This window comes from Corvus kubaryi, unplaced genomic scaffold (genome assembly GCF_017639235.1).
Source record: "Corvus kubaryi isolate FWS band 111438036 unplaced genomic scaffold, C.kubaryi_AGA036_p1.0 37397, whole genome shotgun sequence".
Lineage (NCBI taxonomy): Eukaryota > Metazoa > Chordata > Aves > Passeriformes > Corvidae > Corvus > Corvus kubaryi.
The window spans coordinates 14,507,574-14,527,458 of record NW_024581136.1 but is presented as its reverse complement, the minus strand read 5'-3'; the positions used below and the strand labels follow the sequence as shown (position 1 = coordinate 14,527,458).

At 38.4% G+C, this 19,885-nt stretch overlaps 1 protein-coding gene across 13 annotated transcripts in view; it reads right to left on the bottom strand.

Annotated features, from left to right (window-relative positions):
- Positions 1-19,885, bottom strand: part of PEX5L (peroxisomal biogenesis factor 5 like) — a 108,330-nt gene that overhangs the window by 14,798 nt on the left and 73,647 nt on the right. For 6 of the 13 annotated variants that reach the window (XM_042042471.1, XM_042042481.1, XM_042042472.1 and 3 more), the window contains 6 exons: positions 13,659-13,770; positions 11,613-11,822; positions 10,418-10,544; positions 9,813-9,909; positions 9,288-9,362; positions 3,638-3,733 (listed from right to left, as the gene is read on the bottom strand). In XM_042042471.1, the coding sequence (XP_041898405.1) occupies positions 3,638-3,733; positions 9,288-9,362; positions 9,813-9,909; positions 10,418-10,544; positions 11,613-11,822; positions 13,659-13,770 (717 nt within the window). The remainder of the gene's footprint in view (positions 1-3,637; positions 3,734-9,287; positions 9,363-9,812; positions 9,910-10,417; positions 10,545-11,612; positions 11,823-13,658; positions 13,771-19,885) is intronic. The other 7 variants (XM_042042478.1, XM_042042479.1, XM_042042483.1 and 4 more) reach the window with 3 other exon arrangements.

Below are 19,885 nucleotides of genomic sequence, written 5' to 3'. Positions count from 1 at the left end.
GTTCATATCATCTGACTGCTTCCAAGCAGAAAATTCTGCATTTTGTCAAAGAGGCTATTTTTACTCTTAGTATTTAAAAATATGCTGAAGCAGTTAAACAAATGGGAGGCAAAATATTTCCAGGCTCTTTATTTTCTATGATCCAATGAAAATGGGCAGAGTATGTATTTATAAATTTACCTATTGTGATAAATTTTAGATTTTTTCCTGTCTTGTATTGACAAAAATTAATTTGCAGTATTCCTGATTGACCAATGGATAAGAAAGGTTCTGTCATTTTTCTCTGAATTACTGCATTACCATACTCTTTGATGTGAAAGACACAGCAAATTTGCTTAGCTATGTGAGATTTCCTTAGCTGGTATCTTCTCAAAAATCTGAAAATTTAGCAAAGTTTAGAGATAAAAAATATATATCAAGGCAAAGATTCCCACTGTGATTTGAAAGAGTATCAAATAAAATGCATCTGAATGACTCAGGTTCCTAGTTCCCAATTTAAAAAATGGTTTGGACAATCTTAGGCCCATCCAAAGAAATGTCTCAATAGTGAGACAGGAATATTGTAGGTACAGAAATTACTCCAACCAGTACTCATGGGAACCACAAAGCTGATGGTCCTGGACTATATTTTCCCAGGCTAGAATAAATGAATCCCATCTTTTTCCTTTATTGTCACATAATTTATCTACAATGTGCTCTGATGCTTCAAAACAGTACATTATACAGCAGATGGTGCATGTGACATTGTGTTGTAAATAAAATGATGCTGGGAAGGACAGCTCAAAATTTCTTATGCATAAGCTCACAAAACAGTGTGGCATCTGCAGTTTAATCAGAGAAATGTTGAATAAGAAAATACCAAAACAGCTTTTTTTCCATCTCTGATACATTCCTCAGTTGGAAGTTTTGCACCTACTTACTTTCATTTTTATTCATTCTAACTCATCACCATAGGATGGTGATAAAACAATTGGTTTAATGGAGTATAGGTACAGGATGGATCTGAATCCCTATCCTGGCATTTTCAGAAATTCAAAAGTACCAATTTTTGGTGAAACAGAACTAATTATTAGAAAGATTGTGTTAAAACATAGTTCTTATGGCACGTGGGAATTATTGAGACAAAAAATCATGAGGCAAAAATCAAATCCAATTTCCAGAATAACAGAAAAGGTAGTGGGGTCTGCAAGGACCCAAACACTGCAAGGGAATCTGGAACCTCTCTAGTAAAAAAGCTATTTTACTCACCACTTTATTCTTAAAAGATTCCCCAATGGCATAGACATCTTTACACCTTCTTAAGAAAGAATTACCTCACAAATCTTCATTAATCTCAAAATTTGACATCTTAAAACCATTCCCAAAGCTCTAAAGTGAATACTGGGTAGAGGATAAAGTTTGGTGTCTTCATTTACTGAATTGTTAATTAATTCCTTTCGAACTAGGCCACAAAGAACCTGAGATTTACTTCCTTTTCTTGATCAGTTTTCTGGCTAATCTTTCCACTTGGAGCTTTCCCAATTGAAGAATATTACAGAAACATACGAAGCCTAAAAAATGAATTTTTGAATGGTATCTTTTCTCTGCTTAAGAAAGAACTAATCTTTCTGAGATGGGCTCCAATTTATTTCAATCACTAGCTTTCTTACCACTTCGTTTTAGCTGGGATGAAAATTCAGCTCTTTTCATATGCAAATGGAAGTAACTGCTCTATAAGGTCTTGAAGAATCCTTTCCTTTACATTTTAACTACCTGGCCCAAGGTTCTACTTTAAGCAGAAAGAATAACTTAAGGCTGCCAGCTACAGCTGGGGAAACATTTAATTAGATTCTTTTTAATAGCCATTTTTGAGACTACTTTAAAGTATTTTAACAGCCTGTCTCTGTTGCCTCAGAATGACCTTTTAGTCTGCAGGGGGGTTTTTTAAAATATATTCTTCTCCTTACTTTACTCTGCAAAGTAATTCAGTAATGTCTTGTAATCTGTTGTTGGGCTCAACTCATTTTTCTTTCTGCTGAGTGTCTGGAAACTCCCCATCACACAAGTTGCTGGCAATTGCGGGAGTACTGACATCATTTGCTTAACCACTAACTCTGAGATAGATGTTCAGCATCAGATTCCCTGTGCTGCCTTCACAGGTCACAGCACAGCACGTCCCACCCTGAGGATCAGCCTGCAGTGCAATTAGGAACATCTAAAGCATTTTAAGCAGTGGCAATTTGAAAGCAACTCCCTCCTTTCCTGCCAAGAGCAAATGTGTATGATGTGTGACATCAAAAACATCTCCTGTGCCTCACCAGCAGCTGTTTATGAAGAATTTATTTGATCTGGAAAGGAAAAAATGCCTTCAGTGCTTAGTTTGTGGAAGAGCTAATTTACTGATTGTGTCCATTTTAGCCTTGTACGCTGAGACAAGATTTCTTTGTGTGTGCAATAAAAATCCCAAGAAACCATGGTGGAAACCCTGCATCTCACCATAGCATATAATGAAAAAACCAACAAATCAGGTTAATGACTTCAACAAGAAATTCTGTTTCTAGCTAGAAGCCAGTATCTGATTTAGGCATCATTTCATTTGACATCAGCCAATATTAATCTAGAATAGTTCAATTGTCAACACTGGAATTAGAATGGTGTAAAACTTGAGTTACAAGAGCACTAATATGCATGACTAAAATTTAAATCTAGACTCAAATATCCCTGAAGTGTTCCAGATGGTTTGGAGATTAATGAGCCTGTAGTCCTTTCTAAAACTAACCAGTTTTGAGGAATTGGTTTTACAGCATCATCCTCTGCACCCTAAAAACTCGTTTCAGTGGCTGTTATATAATTTAGCCTGAAATTCTGTCCTTGCTGGAATGGAGCTGTCTTGGCTCTTTGTGGTGATGGGATTTTGAAGGGTTGCCCATGGAACCCCGGAGAAGATAATGATGCTCCAGATCAATGCTTATATCTAATTTTTTGTTGAGTTCTGCTAAAACACCTGTATTCTACTTTGTGTCTAGACAGGATCAATTTGGACTAGTGGTATAAGACAACACTCAAGAGATGTTTTAGACGTTGGAAATGTGGAAGTTAGTGAAAAAAAACCAGAAGTGCAATAGAACTATCCAAATACCTTTATCTTTTCAAACTAAATTGATTTACCAGGAAACAAGAATACTCCTGAGCTCAACATTCTGCCACCAGTTGTAAAAATGTGGAAATGGTGTGTTGTTGGTGCTTATGTCCAGCTCTGCTTTACACCAGGTGCTTGTGCTGTTCATCAGTGATGCTGAGCTCTGCTTTCACAGTGGGGACTTGGTTTGTGTCTGAGCTTAAAGAACAGATTGCACACAATTGCTGGGGAGAAATGTTTCCCTCTTTAACTTGTGGTTTGGAATTAGCTACATTTATGGGCCATTTATCCACTTGCTCTAGCAACAAAAATTCAGCTTAAAAACTTGATTCTGTCTAATCTTTGTTTATAGCTAAGGGCTTTGGATTTCTTTTTTTTTAAGAGACAAGGTGATATTTAAAGTTGATAACTCCAGGAACTGTCCTTTTCTCTGCTTTAAATAATCCAATTCCAACTTTCTCCTTGCTACAAAATCTGTAGAACATCAGCTGAAAATGAAAAGAGTAAATGAAATAATACCTCAACAGCTGCCTTTGCTCTTTCAAATTCCTCCTCCAAGGAGTGATTTCTGGAGAGAAGAGGTGTTCCCCAACGCTGCTCCTTACTTGACCGTGCCTAAAAAAATAAAAGAATAAATCAGAAAGGCATGATAGACTCTCTGCCACATTTCTGAGTTACCTCTTTAATTGCCTAGAGCCCCAAATGGCCTTTTCCTTGGGGAAAACTTCTTGTTTCCCTGCATGAATTCCTCTGAATTCTCTTACACTGTAGCAGACACACTTCTCATGGGAAGCAGAGTAATTTTTTCCAGATTTTTCTTTTCACTCAAGATGTGTGAAAGATAAAGAGACATCCAAGAAAAGGCAATGCAAGGGTTGGACTATGAAAGGAGACAGCTGACTATTTTACCTTCCTTATTCCTTCTGCATTATGACTGCGGTAAGGCTTTCCACTGACTATGATCCAGGAAGAAAACACTTTTTTTCCCCTGCACATTTAGGGGTTTTCTTTCCTGTTTTCTTTTGGGATCACATTGGAGAGCCAGGTTTGCCCTGGATTTCACTGGAAGGAAAAATCCTTTTTACAATCAGCATCTCTCTTATGTACCTTACCATTGGTCAATCCCATTGGAAGCACATAATAACCTTCTGCCTGTTCTTTTTCTGAAAACAAGGGGGTTTTTTTTTACAAAAAGCACTGTACAAAACCTAACAATATTTAAGGATGGCAGAAAAAGCACAAAGTGGCCTCACCTTGCTAAACAAAGCTCTGACTGCTAATCCCTTCCCTAGTGTTTGTCAGGAGGTTAAACTCATTAGCCACTTGTGTGCCCTTGCTTCAAATTGCATTAATTTCCCTGATTATATTTCTGATGGCTGTACTTGTAATATTCAATTTCTATGAGCCACACTGCTAAAAGGCTAATTTTTCTCTCCTCACACTCATTGGGCTGTGCCTGCAAGTGTTGGAATGGACACTGCTGGGATGGAACATCTGACACATTTCTGAGCTCTCGTGTACGTCGTGAGTAATGTATGGTCAAACACATTTGTCTGTGGTTATACACACAAGGTTTTTTCCCTAGAAAGATGAAATTCATTTGTCAAATGAGCCCTAGGGTTTCTGTTTTGTTCCTGAGGCTTTGGTGTCTCAGTTAGAGACTGATGAGTGGAATGGACATTGAGTGGATGAAACACTTAAGGTAAGAAAACAACGATACAACACAATTTCTGTGAGAAGCACGTGGTGGTGGTGGGCTCTGTGTGTGTTCTCTTGTGCTGGCCACTGGACTTTGCTGGGCCAGGAACCTCAGAGTGTGAGGGAATGTCTACACTGAGGATCTGTTGTTTCTGCTTTCACATCTTCTACCTCTGGTCCATGTTTGGAAAAGACTCTTTTCCTTTGGTGAGGCCAGGAAGAGATTTCAGGTTGTCATTCAAAACAAACCAAAACCCAGTCCTATACATGAAAGATTTATTTTGACTGATTAATAGAATTTAGGGCAGAAGAGATAACTGGTTCAGATCATTCATTTGTCTATATATCACATAATAGCAACTGTCACTCAACAGCCATGGAATCAAAATTATGTTCTTCAGAGAACAAACGGAGATTGTCTGGAATAAATGTATTTGAGGAAGCTTCTTGGATTTAATTTAAAGTTATCAAGAGACCTTAATGTCATCACTTTGTTTGCAATTTGTTTAACTGCCCTCCTTGTTTCTCTTATTAATTTTAATTTTAGTTTCCAACTATCATTTCTTATTTTTTCTAGTAGTTTAAAATACTTTTTCATATTCCTTATTTTCTCTGTAGAAAGATACCGATGATTTTAATCAGGTTCTAGGGATATAAAGACATTTAATTAAATAAAACATTTCACTATTAAATATTTTCAATATGAAACATTCAGATTTTAACTTTTTTTTGGTGTCACTTTTAGTCCCCCTCTTAATTTTTTATAGCCATACAGACAAACAAAGTGAACCCTTTATTCCAGCACCTGTCTTGCTGATTCTCTATACAGAAATCAGGTGATCTCCTGTCTCCCACTAATTATGTTTCCTTCTACACACTCCTCTTCCTCCAGTACTGCACAGGGAACACTGCTGTTGTTTCAAATTGCCTTCCAGCATAGTGTTGTAAGCAGAGCCTGCTTTCTTGCTCTGAAATGTGTGATTTTCCAAGGGACTGTATTGCAATATATATTTATACAGATGCCTTGATCACCAGGTCCTTTTTAAGTGTCCCTTATTTTAATTTCTTTCATTCCACTGTTGCATCATATGGGAAGTTTCTGAAGAATTGGCCTGCATGGTTATTTTCAGATCAATAATACTGAAGAACGTTGTTTCTCTTTGGAATCCCAGAACAATCCCTATGTGATCACGATTCCTAGTAAATAACTACTGCTCCTGGGACCTCAGGTTGGCCAGTTTTAATCTGTTTAACAGCTGCTTTATTCACATTGTATGGTGCCAGTTTTACAATCAGAATATGACATTAATTCAAAACTCTTGTAGAATATCACGCACCAACATTTATCAAATTGACCTGTAATCTGATCAAAGAATTAAATTTGTTTTTCTTGACACAGGACTCTGTTGATAGGCACTAATTATGTTCCTGGCCTTTCCATTATTTATGAGCTGTCTCCTGAAAACAGTTTGATTACTTCCGCTTCTTACCCATTTGTTTCCAGTGACTGCCATTCCTTAGGTCAAGGACAATCCTGTAAATGAGGATGTTCAGACTGAGCTGTAGTGCAGGAGGGCAGAGTGAGCTTGTAGGGGCAGCACAGAGGTGAGGGGGAAGAGGACAGGAAGCACAGAGGTCCCCTCCTCTGCCACATGGCAGAGTATACACTTCATCCCCACATCGTCCCCACAGAAATATACTTTCTCCTCCATTAAATGAACAGCAGGAGGGGGAAAAAGGTCATTAACAAAAGCCACATAAGCTTCATTTGCATATAGCCAGTGTGGGTTGTGACACCCAGCAATGAAAAGCCCCACGAAAAGCCCCAAACACGCTGCCTTTTGCCAGCCCAGGGAGAGGGGGTGGGAGTGGAGGGCCAGCACTGGAGATCTCCACATCTCACATCTTCAGCAGGTGATGGGGTGGGACTCTGCAGGTGGCTTCCCTAAGGGAGCACCACCCAGGTGGGTCAGGGTGGGATGGCTGTGTCCGAGGCTGGACACTGGGCACTGGACACTGTGGTTTGATATTCTCACCTCTCTACAGCCAGCTGCTGTAGCTGATCATGGCTTCTGTGTTCAGGGGAAAAACCTTCCACGCCAATGCATTTGCACACACTATCCTGCACTTGTATTCTCCTTTTGTGCTGTTGGACCTTAAATGTTAATGAGAGGCTTGAATTGCAGTCTTAACTTTTGATCAAGTCTTCAAATAATGAGCAAAGTCTGTCCCTTGTAACTCTTCATTTCCTTAGAGTAAGTGGCACATCAAAGGAAAGTTAGGACCATTAGTCTTTCTGTAGCTATTAATTTCACATTAATTTCACATTCTAAATATTGTTGCCTCAAACTGGAGATTTCTAACTTTTACAAGATTTGCACTATACCTTTGTCTAAGAGTGACAATTGACATATTAGAATTAGGTACAGATTTTTAGCTTGTCGGGGGTTTTGTCTATTCTGTGTGAGCAATGAAATATTTAAAATGCCCAGGAAAATATTTAAAGAGTTAAAACATGAGCAGACTTTATGCACAGACAATGGAACATATTATCTCCCTCTGCAGTTTGTAATTTTAAGATTAAAAATAAAACTTCAACCCCCCCCCCCCCACCGAACACATTAGGATGTCTCAGTACCAATAAAAGCATAACAAGGAACTTTTCAGAATGGCAGATAAAAGAAAGAACAGGGATACTTTGGGCTAATGCAGTTTAAGAGTTAATAATAGGTAAAGCATGATGTGAGTAAATGCTGAGAAGCAAGACAGCCACACCCAGTGACAGCCACCAGTGACCACTGCCCATTACAGCCTTCAAACACGTTTCTCCCTTAGTAGTTCAAGGCCTGTCTTTTGGATTTTGTATTGGCACAAGTGCTGGTAAACACAGGATTTTGTTAAGAAGATGGCATAATTTTAATGAAAATATGACCTAGTTACTTAGCATTTCACTTTGAGGAGCCGAATCTGACATGTCAGAGATGAGTGATGAGGTGATCGGGAAACTGCTGATGGAAACCTGCAGCAAGTTTGACAAGATGAAATCTTTGGGGTACGGCAGAATGTGTTGCATTTGCAAAGGTTACCTTTAAATGAGATAGACAAGACCTAGAGAGGACAAAGTATGGAAAACATATGCTTTGATAAAAGCCCTAACGTGATTTCTTTTGCAAGCAGATTAAGAACTTGGTCAAGACAGATGAGCCTGTGTGTTGGGAGCTGACAACTTTGACAGTCCAAGTACAAACAGGATGAAGCAGGCAGTGAACAAAACCACTACATTTCTAAGTAACCTACCTAGAATAAAAGCACATTCTCACTTCAGGTCATTTCTCTGAACTAATAATTGCCAGTATAACATTTTGTTGCTCAAATGGACAACAAGTTTGAAACAAGCAGGCTATGACAAACCAAGACAAAACATGAAATGCACCAAGACAACAGATAAGAAATTTAGTTTCTGCTTTTTTTTTCAAGTTGGCTTATTCAACTTCATGGTTTTTTATTTTGAGGTATCAGCCATTTTACAGGACATTATGGAGCCTCAACTGACTGAATTTAAACTGAGTGAAAAATGTGGATTTTTGCATCTGCAGTTATTCTAGTGGAAAAGAAACAGGAAATGGACTATATAAAGTAGAGATACACTGAATTCGTAATTGCTTTTACAGAAAGCCACAGCATTTAAATTCTGTGACTGTCTACTTGACTTACACACATCTTGGTTGAGCACTAATGTCCTGGAATTTAGATCTACTGAAGAACAGCTTCCTAAAAGAGGGTCAGATGTGCTTCAATATGAGCTGGACAAAGTATGTGAGAACACGCCATCCATTTCAAGTGGATGACATTGTGCAATAGATCTTTTCCATTACTAAGATGTACAAATCTATTGTAGAGAAAGGAAAGATATCATGCATTACAATTAGTGTGAAGCATTCCAGAGGGAAAAAAAACCCTGTTTGTAATGTAGAGATGGCAGGGAAGTAAGGGACACTTTTTTTCCTAAGAAAAACCCAGAAATGGATCTGATAACTGGGTTCTATTTCTACTTTCTGGAAAAAAAAAAAAAAAGGTGTATAATCTCAGAATACACACTTGGCAAGTAGTGTCTCATTTTTTAATTTTCAAATGAGGCTATTATTTTCCAATAATTTCCAGATTTTCTATCTGACAGAAAATTTTTGAAGTCCAGGCCTAAAAATAGCTGTGGAGGGGGAGAAAATTTTTTTCAACTAAAAGCTAATCCACCAGAAAACTCTCTCTTCCCCATTCCAGTGGCAATGGCTGAAATATTTCAGTTAAAAAGTGAGAAGCAGCAAAGAAGGTGTGTGAACAACCTGATCTATCTGAATGCATATGTAAATATTTGTACCTGTATCTGCATACATACATGCAAGTCTAAGTAATAATTTCCAGCAAGACCTGTCCGATACACAATACAACAGTGGAATTGGGCAAATCTACAAACCTTTAGCCCAGAGCCCTCCGTATTAGAGTTCCTTTTCCAGCAGAAAAAAGTCCTGTGACCACACTGCTCTCCCACCTGTGGAGATAAACTGCTAATGAACATTGGTGTAATGATTGCTTCCTGTTTTCCTTAGCATTTTCCCAATTCTGGGGATTCCTGCCTGACCAAGAGACCTAAAGAATAGATATTTAACTTGGGTAGAAGATATTTAACATGGTAGAATTCAGACTAGAAGTCTGAATTTCAGAACTGGAGGAAGGGAAAAAAGATGGTGTTGTAAACTGTAGTTTGAAGCTTTTCCCTCTGTACAGGAAGGTCACAGTTTGCTGCAGTATTAAACTCTGAATGTTTCAGGTGCTGACATAGTTAATTGCACAACCTATTCATTTCAGAGGTGTGTGAAGATATTTTCCCTGATGACCCTGAAAATACCCCTTGAAGAGTTCTCCCAGAAGGTCAATGGTTAGCCAGTGGGGAGTTCCTCCTTGCCTTTTTATTGTTAATAAACCTACCAAATCATCTTACCTGTATTGCAGGTGCAAGTTCTAATTCTGATGCTGAATCAGAGTCCAAGGCACTCTTGACATTAGTCAGCTCAGACTGTGATCTGTTTTCTGTGGACCTAGAAATAATGCATTTACATACTCAGCACTAGGACACGCTGCCTTATGTCTTTCAGGTTCATAAGCACACACTGATTAATCAGGTTATTTCTTTCAACTGAATTGTTTAACTTGCAGTTATCAAAAGTGCCTGGACCTTCCTCAGTGTTCTCACTCTTCTATTTCACAGACAGGGAAACTGAGGCTAGACAAAGACACGAGACTGTGCCTCAGCCAGTGTCTAAAAATCAATCACCACAATAAAGGACTTCACTACATGTCTTGGTAGAATTCTCACGACCATTTATTAAGTAATCACACCTGCTACTTTCCATTACATTAAGAATTGCCAGCAAAATGTCATTTTATAGTGCACTTGCTTATGATACACTGTCCAAAATATGTGCTTGAACACATTTAATGTTATCATAACAGGTTTAATAATATGATTTGTTATCAAGCAAGCATTTCTGTGAAGTAAGAAAGTTGGGCTGGAAATATTTTTGTAAGGAAAGCAAAAAGTCGTACCATAAAATCTCTTTTGATGGAGCTCTGGATGATGATGATGTTCTCTCTGCAGAAGGGTGGACCTTGCTACTCCTGTCTCCATGAAAACTGACATCATCCCATTTCTCTATCTGTGTCTGAATATCAACTGAAAAATAAAGAACAGAAATATATGAATCTTCTAAAGAAACTACTGCTGAAAATGTTATCTCCTCTGTTAAATGTATGTTGTAGAGAAAATAATGACACTGAAGACTATATTTTAATATAGCCCAATGTACAGGAATATTGTGCACCTTTCTAGTTGATACAGTGTGAAAATATTTGGAAATTCACAACGTTTTTCTAAATCTGTTAGTATTCATGGCCAGACCGTCAGTGTAAGTCTTGACTTAAAATCAGTGATTTGTATGTAATTAAGTCAAATTGTAAAAATAAAGCTTCTTTTAGAGACTAACATGTAAAAATGACTATGTAGGCAACTGATATTATTCAGTCAGACTCACTTTGCAAAGATCAGATGTTCAGCTCCTGTTTGAAGATAAAGGTCTCTAAAAGAATTTCTGTGCTGATGAATGGAAAATTTGCTGCCTTGGTATAAATTACATTTACCTTGCAAATTTCTCAGTTGCACTGCAAGTAATTTAGTTTGGATGGAACTAAATTAAATTCACCTTTTCCAAAGCTTGTCGATAGATCAGGCTTGGCAGGATATTGAGTTGTTTTGGGGATTTTTTTTTCAGTCTGTATAAATAGATCTCTCTTGTCAAGAATGGATTTTTTTCTCTGGTATGCATAGATAAAGCAGTATTTACAAATATAAATGTACATTTCTGACACCTGCAGCTCTGAAAAGGACATCAATATGGGCTGCCTCTCATTTGTGTCCTTCACCAATTTCTCATCACACTCCTACAGATTTTTCTACCATTTTACACACCCTGACTAAATTCCTTTTTACAAAGAACTGTCAAAACTTTGTTAGCACACTTAGTGACAACTTAATAGTTATAATGGCAAAGGCAAAATGTAAAATGTGTTCACAGAGTTTAAGGTTTAAAGTGCTTCACGTTGTTTATAATGGGGAGCAAATGTTACACTGCTGAAATGTGGTGCAGCAAAAATTCTGCTGTTGCTCATTATTTTGTGACAGTAGCCAGGAGAAACTCGTGCTAAGCAGGGCTATGGAGCACTGATAAAATAGCTACACTCTTACCTAAATCTAGAGAAGACTTGTCTGCAACTCTGACAGCCTGGACTTTCTGCTGAGAATCCACACTGATCAGGTCAGGATTCTCTGTCTTCTTTCTGTGTGTTGAAGCTTTTAAGCCTTCACTTCTTGAAGGATTCTCTGATTTCTTTGCTTTGTTTTGGGTTTGTAAGACAGGTTCACTAAGATCCAAGAGATCCAGACCTGTTGATAATACTTAGAGACAAAATGTTAAAATTCAGTGTTGTTTTAATTCAAACAGCTCACTTTTAAAGATTTGTTTTGATTGGGGAAAAAATTACTGATGTGTTTGCATTTGGCTAGAGTAGGTGTGTATTTCCTGGCTAAAGATGATGACCAGTATGTTAAAATATGACTGGGGATTTCAGGTGTTTAAGTGATTGAAGTTTAGCAGATTTGCAAAAAAGGCTTTTCCTCTGAAACTCTTAAAGACATCTGAGGTCTTAACGGCTGGGGCCTTCATAGATTTTCCTCTGTTGTGATGGTTCCCTGTACAACTGAGCTTTTAGATAAGATTTGGTTTAATCTTATGATTTATCAAGTGCTGGTAATAGCAGCTTAGGGCACTGCTGTTGTGCCAAAATCCATTTGGGAATAGCTGGAGCACACAGCTCCTGGGGTGAACATGGGTCATAAAGGAATGAAGATATGTTTAGTATGGTTTCTACTGTTGTTGCTGCTTGTCCTTGGGGGCATAAATACTGAACATAAAGTCCAATGCCATTTCTATTAAGGACTGTATCAGTATGAAAGGAATGTTCAATTTCAGTTCTTCTTCTAAAAGTTGCCTAAAGAGTAACATTTACAATTCTTTAGCATGTAAAAGGTAGAAAAACTCCTTCTTTATCATAGTGTTACAGGGTAGGTGTTTTTGACAGACCAGTTTGCATTATCTCTTGCAGTGCTTTATCTGTGTTCTTGGAAATCACTGAATTTCATCAATCTTCATAGAATAAATTTTTATTTTATTATTAACTAAGTCTAATTAACCCACCACCCCAATCTGATAGATATTCAAGGCAGATATAAAATGTACAGGTACATTTCAAAACAAACACCATTCTTAAACAATCTGAAATAGTTTTATTCACCCCTGTAATAGCTTCAGCTATATTTTTAAAGGGAAAAAATATTACTTACGACTGTTATCTAATTCAGTATTTCAGCTTTTGTTACTAGAACTTGCATGCTGCTTTAGACACATTAATTAGATGTGAAAATAATCACTCAGCTGTCAATTATTCATTTAATAATTTGCATGTATATAAATTTTAATTAAATGGCTTCTAAAAAGCCAAGTCCTTCAATGAAACAGCAAGAGAACACAGAAGTGCTGTGTTGATTTTATTGTCTCTCAGTTGATCTGCTCAACAGCATCGATTACCTTTGCATAGATACTGAGTAGGAGGGGGCCAATTTCTAAAAATACTTCCAAAGGACAATATACTTCAAATAGAATTCAGTATAATTCAGATGGTTTTCAGGATTCACTCTTACTTTTTGTTATCTTCTCTACTACCTCATTGCAATGCAAAGGAGGTAAGCAAAATCTTAGATCCTTTCACTAATAAAGAGTCTGAACTCAGCCTGGATAAAGTGTTTTGATACCTCACCACTTTTTCTCTCTAACACCTCATCCAAGATTTCATTTAAAAAAAATCTTTCTAGAGTAAGGAATGGGTTTGATTAAAATCAGACTAAATGTGGCTTTCCCCAGAGGTTAAAATTTTGCAAACCCAAATACCGAGAATTGATTCAAGCTCATATGTACATCCTGTGAGACTTAAACAAATTGCCTTAATTTCAGCCCCAAAGATCTGCTAGAATTGATGTGATCTGAATCACATCAGCTTTCTCCTAAAATGTAACGAACAGAGTTTTTCTGCTAACAGGTCAGGCAATTTTAATGCCAGTTTGTGATTTTGTGCAAACTGTAACAAACCAAGAAATCACTTGACAGAAATGTGCCGTAATTAAGCTAAAACTAAAACGATTTTTCTCTAGTGAGGGATAGTAAAGAATGTTGTTTACCTGCAGTATTCGATGTTACAGGCCTTGCAACAGCTTCTGGCTTAGTTTCACAGAGAAAGTCATCAATGGAGGGGCTCAGGAGGGGTCTGCTCTCCTGTTGCTCATTCACCAGCTAGCAACAAAGAACCCCAGGTCACAGAGCATTCTTGGGATGCAGGATTTACAGAGATAAAACATATTCTCACAATATCATGTGCTTTATTTTTAATTGTGAGAGTAAGATGTTGCAATTAGAAGATGCACAAATAGCACTGGGATTGAAATAAAAAAAGCTTTAGTTACTCTTTTGGGGCAAAATTATATTCCAGTTTAACAAATCACACAAAAATAAAGCAGCAAGATGATTTTTCCTTAGCAGTTATTGCATACTATTGCTTATAGGGCTAAAGTTACAGGGCCTGATGCAGCTCCCTTCAAATCCATGGTGAAGGTGCCCTTCTCCTTCACCAGGAGGCTAAGAAGGGCTTTCTTTTTTGGAAGTGGCCTTTTTTTTCCCCACAAGTAACATGCTCCCTCACAGAAATTCCACAATAGCATTTCACCTTGCAAATAAGCATTAGCCCATGAAACAATAACCTGCTGAGGCAGGAAACATTTCTCTGCCGTACAACAACATGTGAATGACAGTGAATGGAGCCTGGTGAGTGTATGAACTTCCTGCAGGAGTTCTGACTGTGGGAAGACTCATAAAACACCTTTTATCTAGGAGCAGTTTTTCATTTTTAGTTGCATAAATGCATTGGTGTTCTGCTACTTGACAGAAATCTCTGTATTTTGGGCTATTTAATGTATGATGAATTAAAAAGACAAAACTGTACAAGTCTCAGGAATAAAAGTCTCCTCTTTGCCATCTGTCTCTGATTAGAGGATCAAGACCCAAGCTGAGCTGGAGGGATGTCTGATGGCATGCCCTGCACTAACTTTATCTTAGTATCTTAAGTTTTTTCTCTGAAAAAATATTTTCCCACTGTTGCTTTTGTCTGGAGCTTTTTCAGCTTTATTTTATCCCCTCCATTCTTCTTCTTGCCCCTCTGTTCTAACTCTTTTTCCATTGCTGAATTTTCAAAATTTTCTCTCAGATACATTTGAATTTTTAAATTTAGGATGCTAACATGGACTAAAAGTGGCCAAAAAGGGTATTTACTCATCCTCATATTTCTTAAATACTGGCCCTGAGCTACTCCAGAGCAGGATTATCTCTAAAGTTATTACAGCAAACCAGATTAGGTTCACTGCTGTTCAGTACTTGATTTCTGCATTGCAAAGCTGCAGCAAAATACTGGAGCTATTGAAATAACAAGCCCACTATTTTGATGTATTAAACATTTAAGCTGATACTGCTGTGTGTGTGCACAAATGCTTTTTCCCAGGACCTCAGAGTTTCGCACTAAAATACCAATTTCCATGAGCACCATGGAAGCCAGGTGAGTGATTGCCTGCCCAGATGAGTGCAGCACAATGTGCAAATGTGGGCTCTGAATTTAGAAATCTGTCCCAAACTCCAAATGTACATGTGCTAAACCCAGACTGCAGATGCACCTCACCAGGGACCTAATCAGGGGGAATTTGACTCTGGATTGACTGTCCAGGGTGCTGTCTCATTCAATGCACAGAAGGCACTTGCTTAATTTGGTAAATCTCATCACTTGATTGGAAATTGCATTTATATCAACTGCACACCTTTGATTTCCATTATCCCCAGGTCTACAAATTTACCTAATGCTGGTATTTAAGACTAAAGCAGACCTAATTTTTCTTTTTATGATTTGATGACAGTCCTTACTCATGACTATTTTTGAAAAACATGAATGTGGATGCCTCAAGAGTTAAGTCTTATCCAAACTACTTTTAGTATTTTAAAATTTTATCCAGATATCAGTAAAAGTTGCTTGTTATATTTTTCTTTCTGCATTTACACAGCATAAGGAAAAGTCCTAGACCATTTGGAGAGGGACAGGAGGGAAGAAATAAGAAGTTCTGTAGGAATCAGTGTAAATATAAAACCTTATAGGAAGCATCTATAAGACTATCAATGGGGTGCATTATCACATAAGATTCAGGTGCTTATCAAGTTTCCCATTACATTCCATGGAAATTTTCTTTAATAGGAAAGAAAGGGGAAGGATGAAATGACGAAAGATTATGAGAACCAAAGCACCCAAGATCACTCATTGCAAACAGTAAAGAATAGAAAATCTTAAGATCAACTGGAAAGGCAACTTATTGCCCAAACCTGCTGCAGAGGTCAGAGGATAAACTCTGGGAAGACCAGAAATAATGCTAAGAATCAGAGTTGTGGAGGGGAAGGAGACAAGAATCAATAAAGATCTGAATTTTTCCAAGGTCTAATTGAAGCATGAGGTCTGATAATTTTTTTCCCTTTTCAAAGATGGTTATCATGTCCTTAGAATTTTCTTTATTATGTTTATTAGATTTATTACATTTTAGAGGAAGACTAAAAGAGTTTGACTTGCTTAGACTGACAAAATGAAGATTGAGTAGGAATGCAGCTATTCTTCATGTACACACAAAGGGACAGTGGTCAGATGACACTGGAGGAGGAAAGTTATGTCAGCTGTAGAGAAATGTTGGCCCGATAACAGAGTTCGAAACTGGGCACGAGTACATCTGGTCTGGGAATTAAAAGAACTGACCTATCACAGCAGTGAACTGTATGAACAGTATTCTTTTTTTTACTGTAGGGGGACAAAATGCCCACCTATTTAAAATGGCTTTTGCCAAGCCTTCTACACCCCTGTTTATGACATGACTGTGACCCAGAGGATGCCTCCTAGTCCTGTGTCCTGTGCTCCCATGGCTAAGGACTAAAAGCTGTAGGAATATCTTACTGAAAGGTTTGCTCCTGTGAAATAGAATCTGCTTTTAACTCAAATATTTGGGTCAAAACAGATAGCAAATACATGACCATGTCTACTAATTCTCAATAAACACAAATTACATGTGTACAGCAATAGAAAATATAAGAAAATATACTATTTTGATGTGAAGCAGACATTTAATGATGAATTAAGACTTAACAAGTAAGAGTGCCATGAGATGATATTTTTATTTGTAGAGAAGTGGGCAGTGGGGCAGGTTTCTGACATTATTATGTAAGCAGTGCCACTTGTTAAGCCCTTGGTCTCACACTCGGTATTTCATTTTGCTGCCTCATATACTGTACCAAATTTATCCCTCACTTAATACTGCTCAAGTTATTAGAGTTATATCAGGCCTGAATTTGGAGTAGTGCATAAAAGATTTATGAGATGAAAACTATGATCTATATTAAACCAATAATTTATGGTTCTCAAGCACCTTTCAGGTTGAAAATCACAGAATGCCTTAAAACACTCATGAATCAAGCCCGGCACCACCACAGAGCTGAGGAGTATTATCTCTGTGTTGCAGATGAGGGAAGCAAAGTGAAATTAGGAAAGTCACCCAGCATCTCTGGGTGCTGGAGAAGAAGCACTTGGGGGCAGGAGCAGGCTGGCCGATCCCACACTGGATTTATGTGCCCAATATCTGTACACACGCCAAGGGGTGCAGACTCAGCCTGGGAAAATGGGGGTTTCTCAATACTAATTTAGCCAGTGGGTGCCATAAATTCTCATAATGTCTCTAGGAACTTAAATTTGCTTTATAAGATTGACTTTAATTAAAGAAGGAGCCCATGCACTCCTTTAATTGAGGGATATGTGAAATCTGTGGAGGCTGATATTCCCTACTACCAACACATCTGAAGAGACTCATCCATAGTATAAGATACTCCTAAATTCAAATGAGTCTTCTGGGAACAGCCCAACAGAGAAAGGTGGTTTTCTCATCCCAGTACTGCTACTGGAATTTGTCATTCCAAAAAGCATGTAAGTGGGGCTTCTGGGTGCTTCAGGAGAGATATTGGGAGAGTCCAAAGAGTCTGATATCAGCCCCACTGCTTCAAAATACTCAAAGCAAGGATCATTTAACAGTGACTGTAAATTATGGTCCTTCCATCCCATTGTATATACTCTCTTACTGCATTCCTGATTTTTATCTGTTTGCAATGCACAAAGCATGCTGGTTTGTTTCTTTTTTAAATTTTACTAGGGTAAAACATAATGCTAGTCTTTAAGATAAACTATTTAGTCTCTAAATTGGGGGAGAGGTTTCCAGTCAGGCATGGGCAGCTAATTAGCACCTATGTTTTGAGCACAGAGTGAACTAGTTCTCTTAAATTAAGTGCCTAAATTCCCTTCATGTTCAATAGGGAGAGATAAATGCCTAGAAAAGCAACTCCAGAGGGAGACTGTGCCTGCCCAATTTAGGCTGTCCCTCAGGAGGCTCTCAAAGGCACCTAGCTTTCCCCTGGCTATATATGGGATTTATTTTAGAAGGACTGGCTCAAGAGGCATCTAAAATTTATATGTAATTCGCTACGGAAGTGAGTTGGATTGGATTTTGGATTGAATCCATTTTTTCACCTGAGCCTGATTGAATTACTCATGGCACTAATTTAAGAAGCCCCAAACTACTACTGGGTAATCCCCTGTACAGTTCAGCAGCAAAGCTGCTCCTGGGCACTGAGACTTTCTCCTGTACTGCCCAATCAGGGTGGTGAGAGTGTGGTTGAACTGCATCAGTGACATGAGCTGCTCCAGAAGGCTCAGAGAGTGGTAATGAACCTGTGGTCCTGAGCATGGGAGAAGGCAGGAAACATCTAACTCAGATTTTCTACTGGAAAAATTGTATTTTTGAACTTTGTTCTGAGAAACTTGTCTGCTCTTTGGGTGAGACTGGACAAACAGGTAAAAGAGTCAGATCGATTCCAGCAGCTTGTAAGTGTTATGCTTAGGCAGAGGCATCAGCTCATTTCAATCACTAATAATTTTTATGATACACAGCAATGGTTTCCTGACAGACAGGTTTCTGCACATCGCTGGCACCCCAGGATCTTTGGTGGCACTCACTGGGGTAAGAGGAAACAAATCAATTGATTTCTACTACCTGGCTCTTTCTAAAAACTAGTAAATGGGAACCACAACTAGAAATTGAGGTTATTGTTTTCTAGAGCATAACTGGAAGTACTGGCCTGAGAGTTGTGCCTGTGGATCACTATCTTGGCAGGGTAAGAACTGGAAGACTTCCTTTTCTGGTTGCAGAGGGATGTTTGGAGAGGGAACTCCTGACAAAATCAGTGGTCTTGTGATAAAATTTAAATTGCAAGAGTTTTGGTTTTCTTCTTTTCTTACTTTTCTAGTATGTTAATAAAGATTTCACAATCAAAATTACTGCTTCACACGCTTTATTTACTCTTGTATAGTAAGTGTGATTACTTCTTGGCTTTTTACATCATCCTTGTGCCAGAGTGGTACATTAATTTTTCTCTGTCACTACTATGAATGTACTCATATTCCGATTAAGCTGACTTGAGAGCCAAGTATTTGGTTTTCACCAGAAGAGAGAGTCGATTCACACAGCATCTAGTGTAACTGACTTCCACCTCACATGAATTGTGGGAAGCTCTAAAACTGAGATGAATTCATTGCACCCTCTTGCAAAGAGCACTTTGGTGTTGCTGCCTCTCTGAAGACCAGCCCTGCTCTCCAGTGCTCTGTTGCTAGGTAGTAGGAAGGGTGTGGAGTGGCCTGTGAATCAGAGGTGGCAATTTCTTACCTGAAATCACACAAGCCAAGTCACCCACTGGGACTTATGGCTGTCAGGATTTGTGTGGAGTCAGAGAAGCTGTGGGAGGATGGCTATAGACACTGCACTGGATATTGAATTCAGGTGCCAGCTGTATTGTTTAAAACCCTTGTTTATGTTGCACCTCCACAAAGAGCAGTTGCATTGCTGGGTGACAGCTCTTGTTGTGATCTCTGTGTCACACCAACACCCTGCCTGTGTTTCTACATGCTGAACTGTGCAAGTTATGGTGTATTGTTGCAAGGTAAACTGAAACATCTCACAGTTCAATGTCTCCTTCCCTCTGTTCCGCCTGGTCTGTCTAAAGGAGGTTTAACATGCGAGTCATGTCTGGCTCATGCCTTTTGGCCTGGCTCCAGCAAAGCACTTAAACATGCTCTGCAAAACTCAAGGTTAAGCACATGCTTAACTATCCTGCTGGACCAGAGCCATGGGGGAAGAAGAGGAAAGTTACTCTTGTCATATTTTAACTGTGACTGACAGTTTGGTCTTTAGCCACGCAGAAATGTGATTTATTGTAAATCTGCCTGTTGCATTCA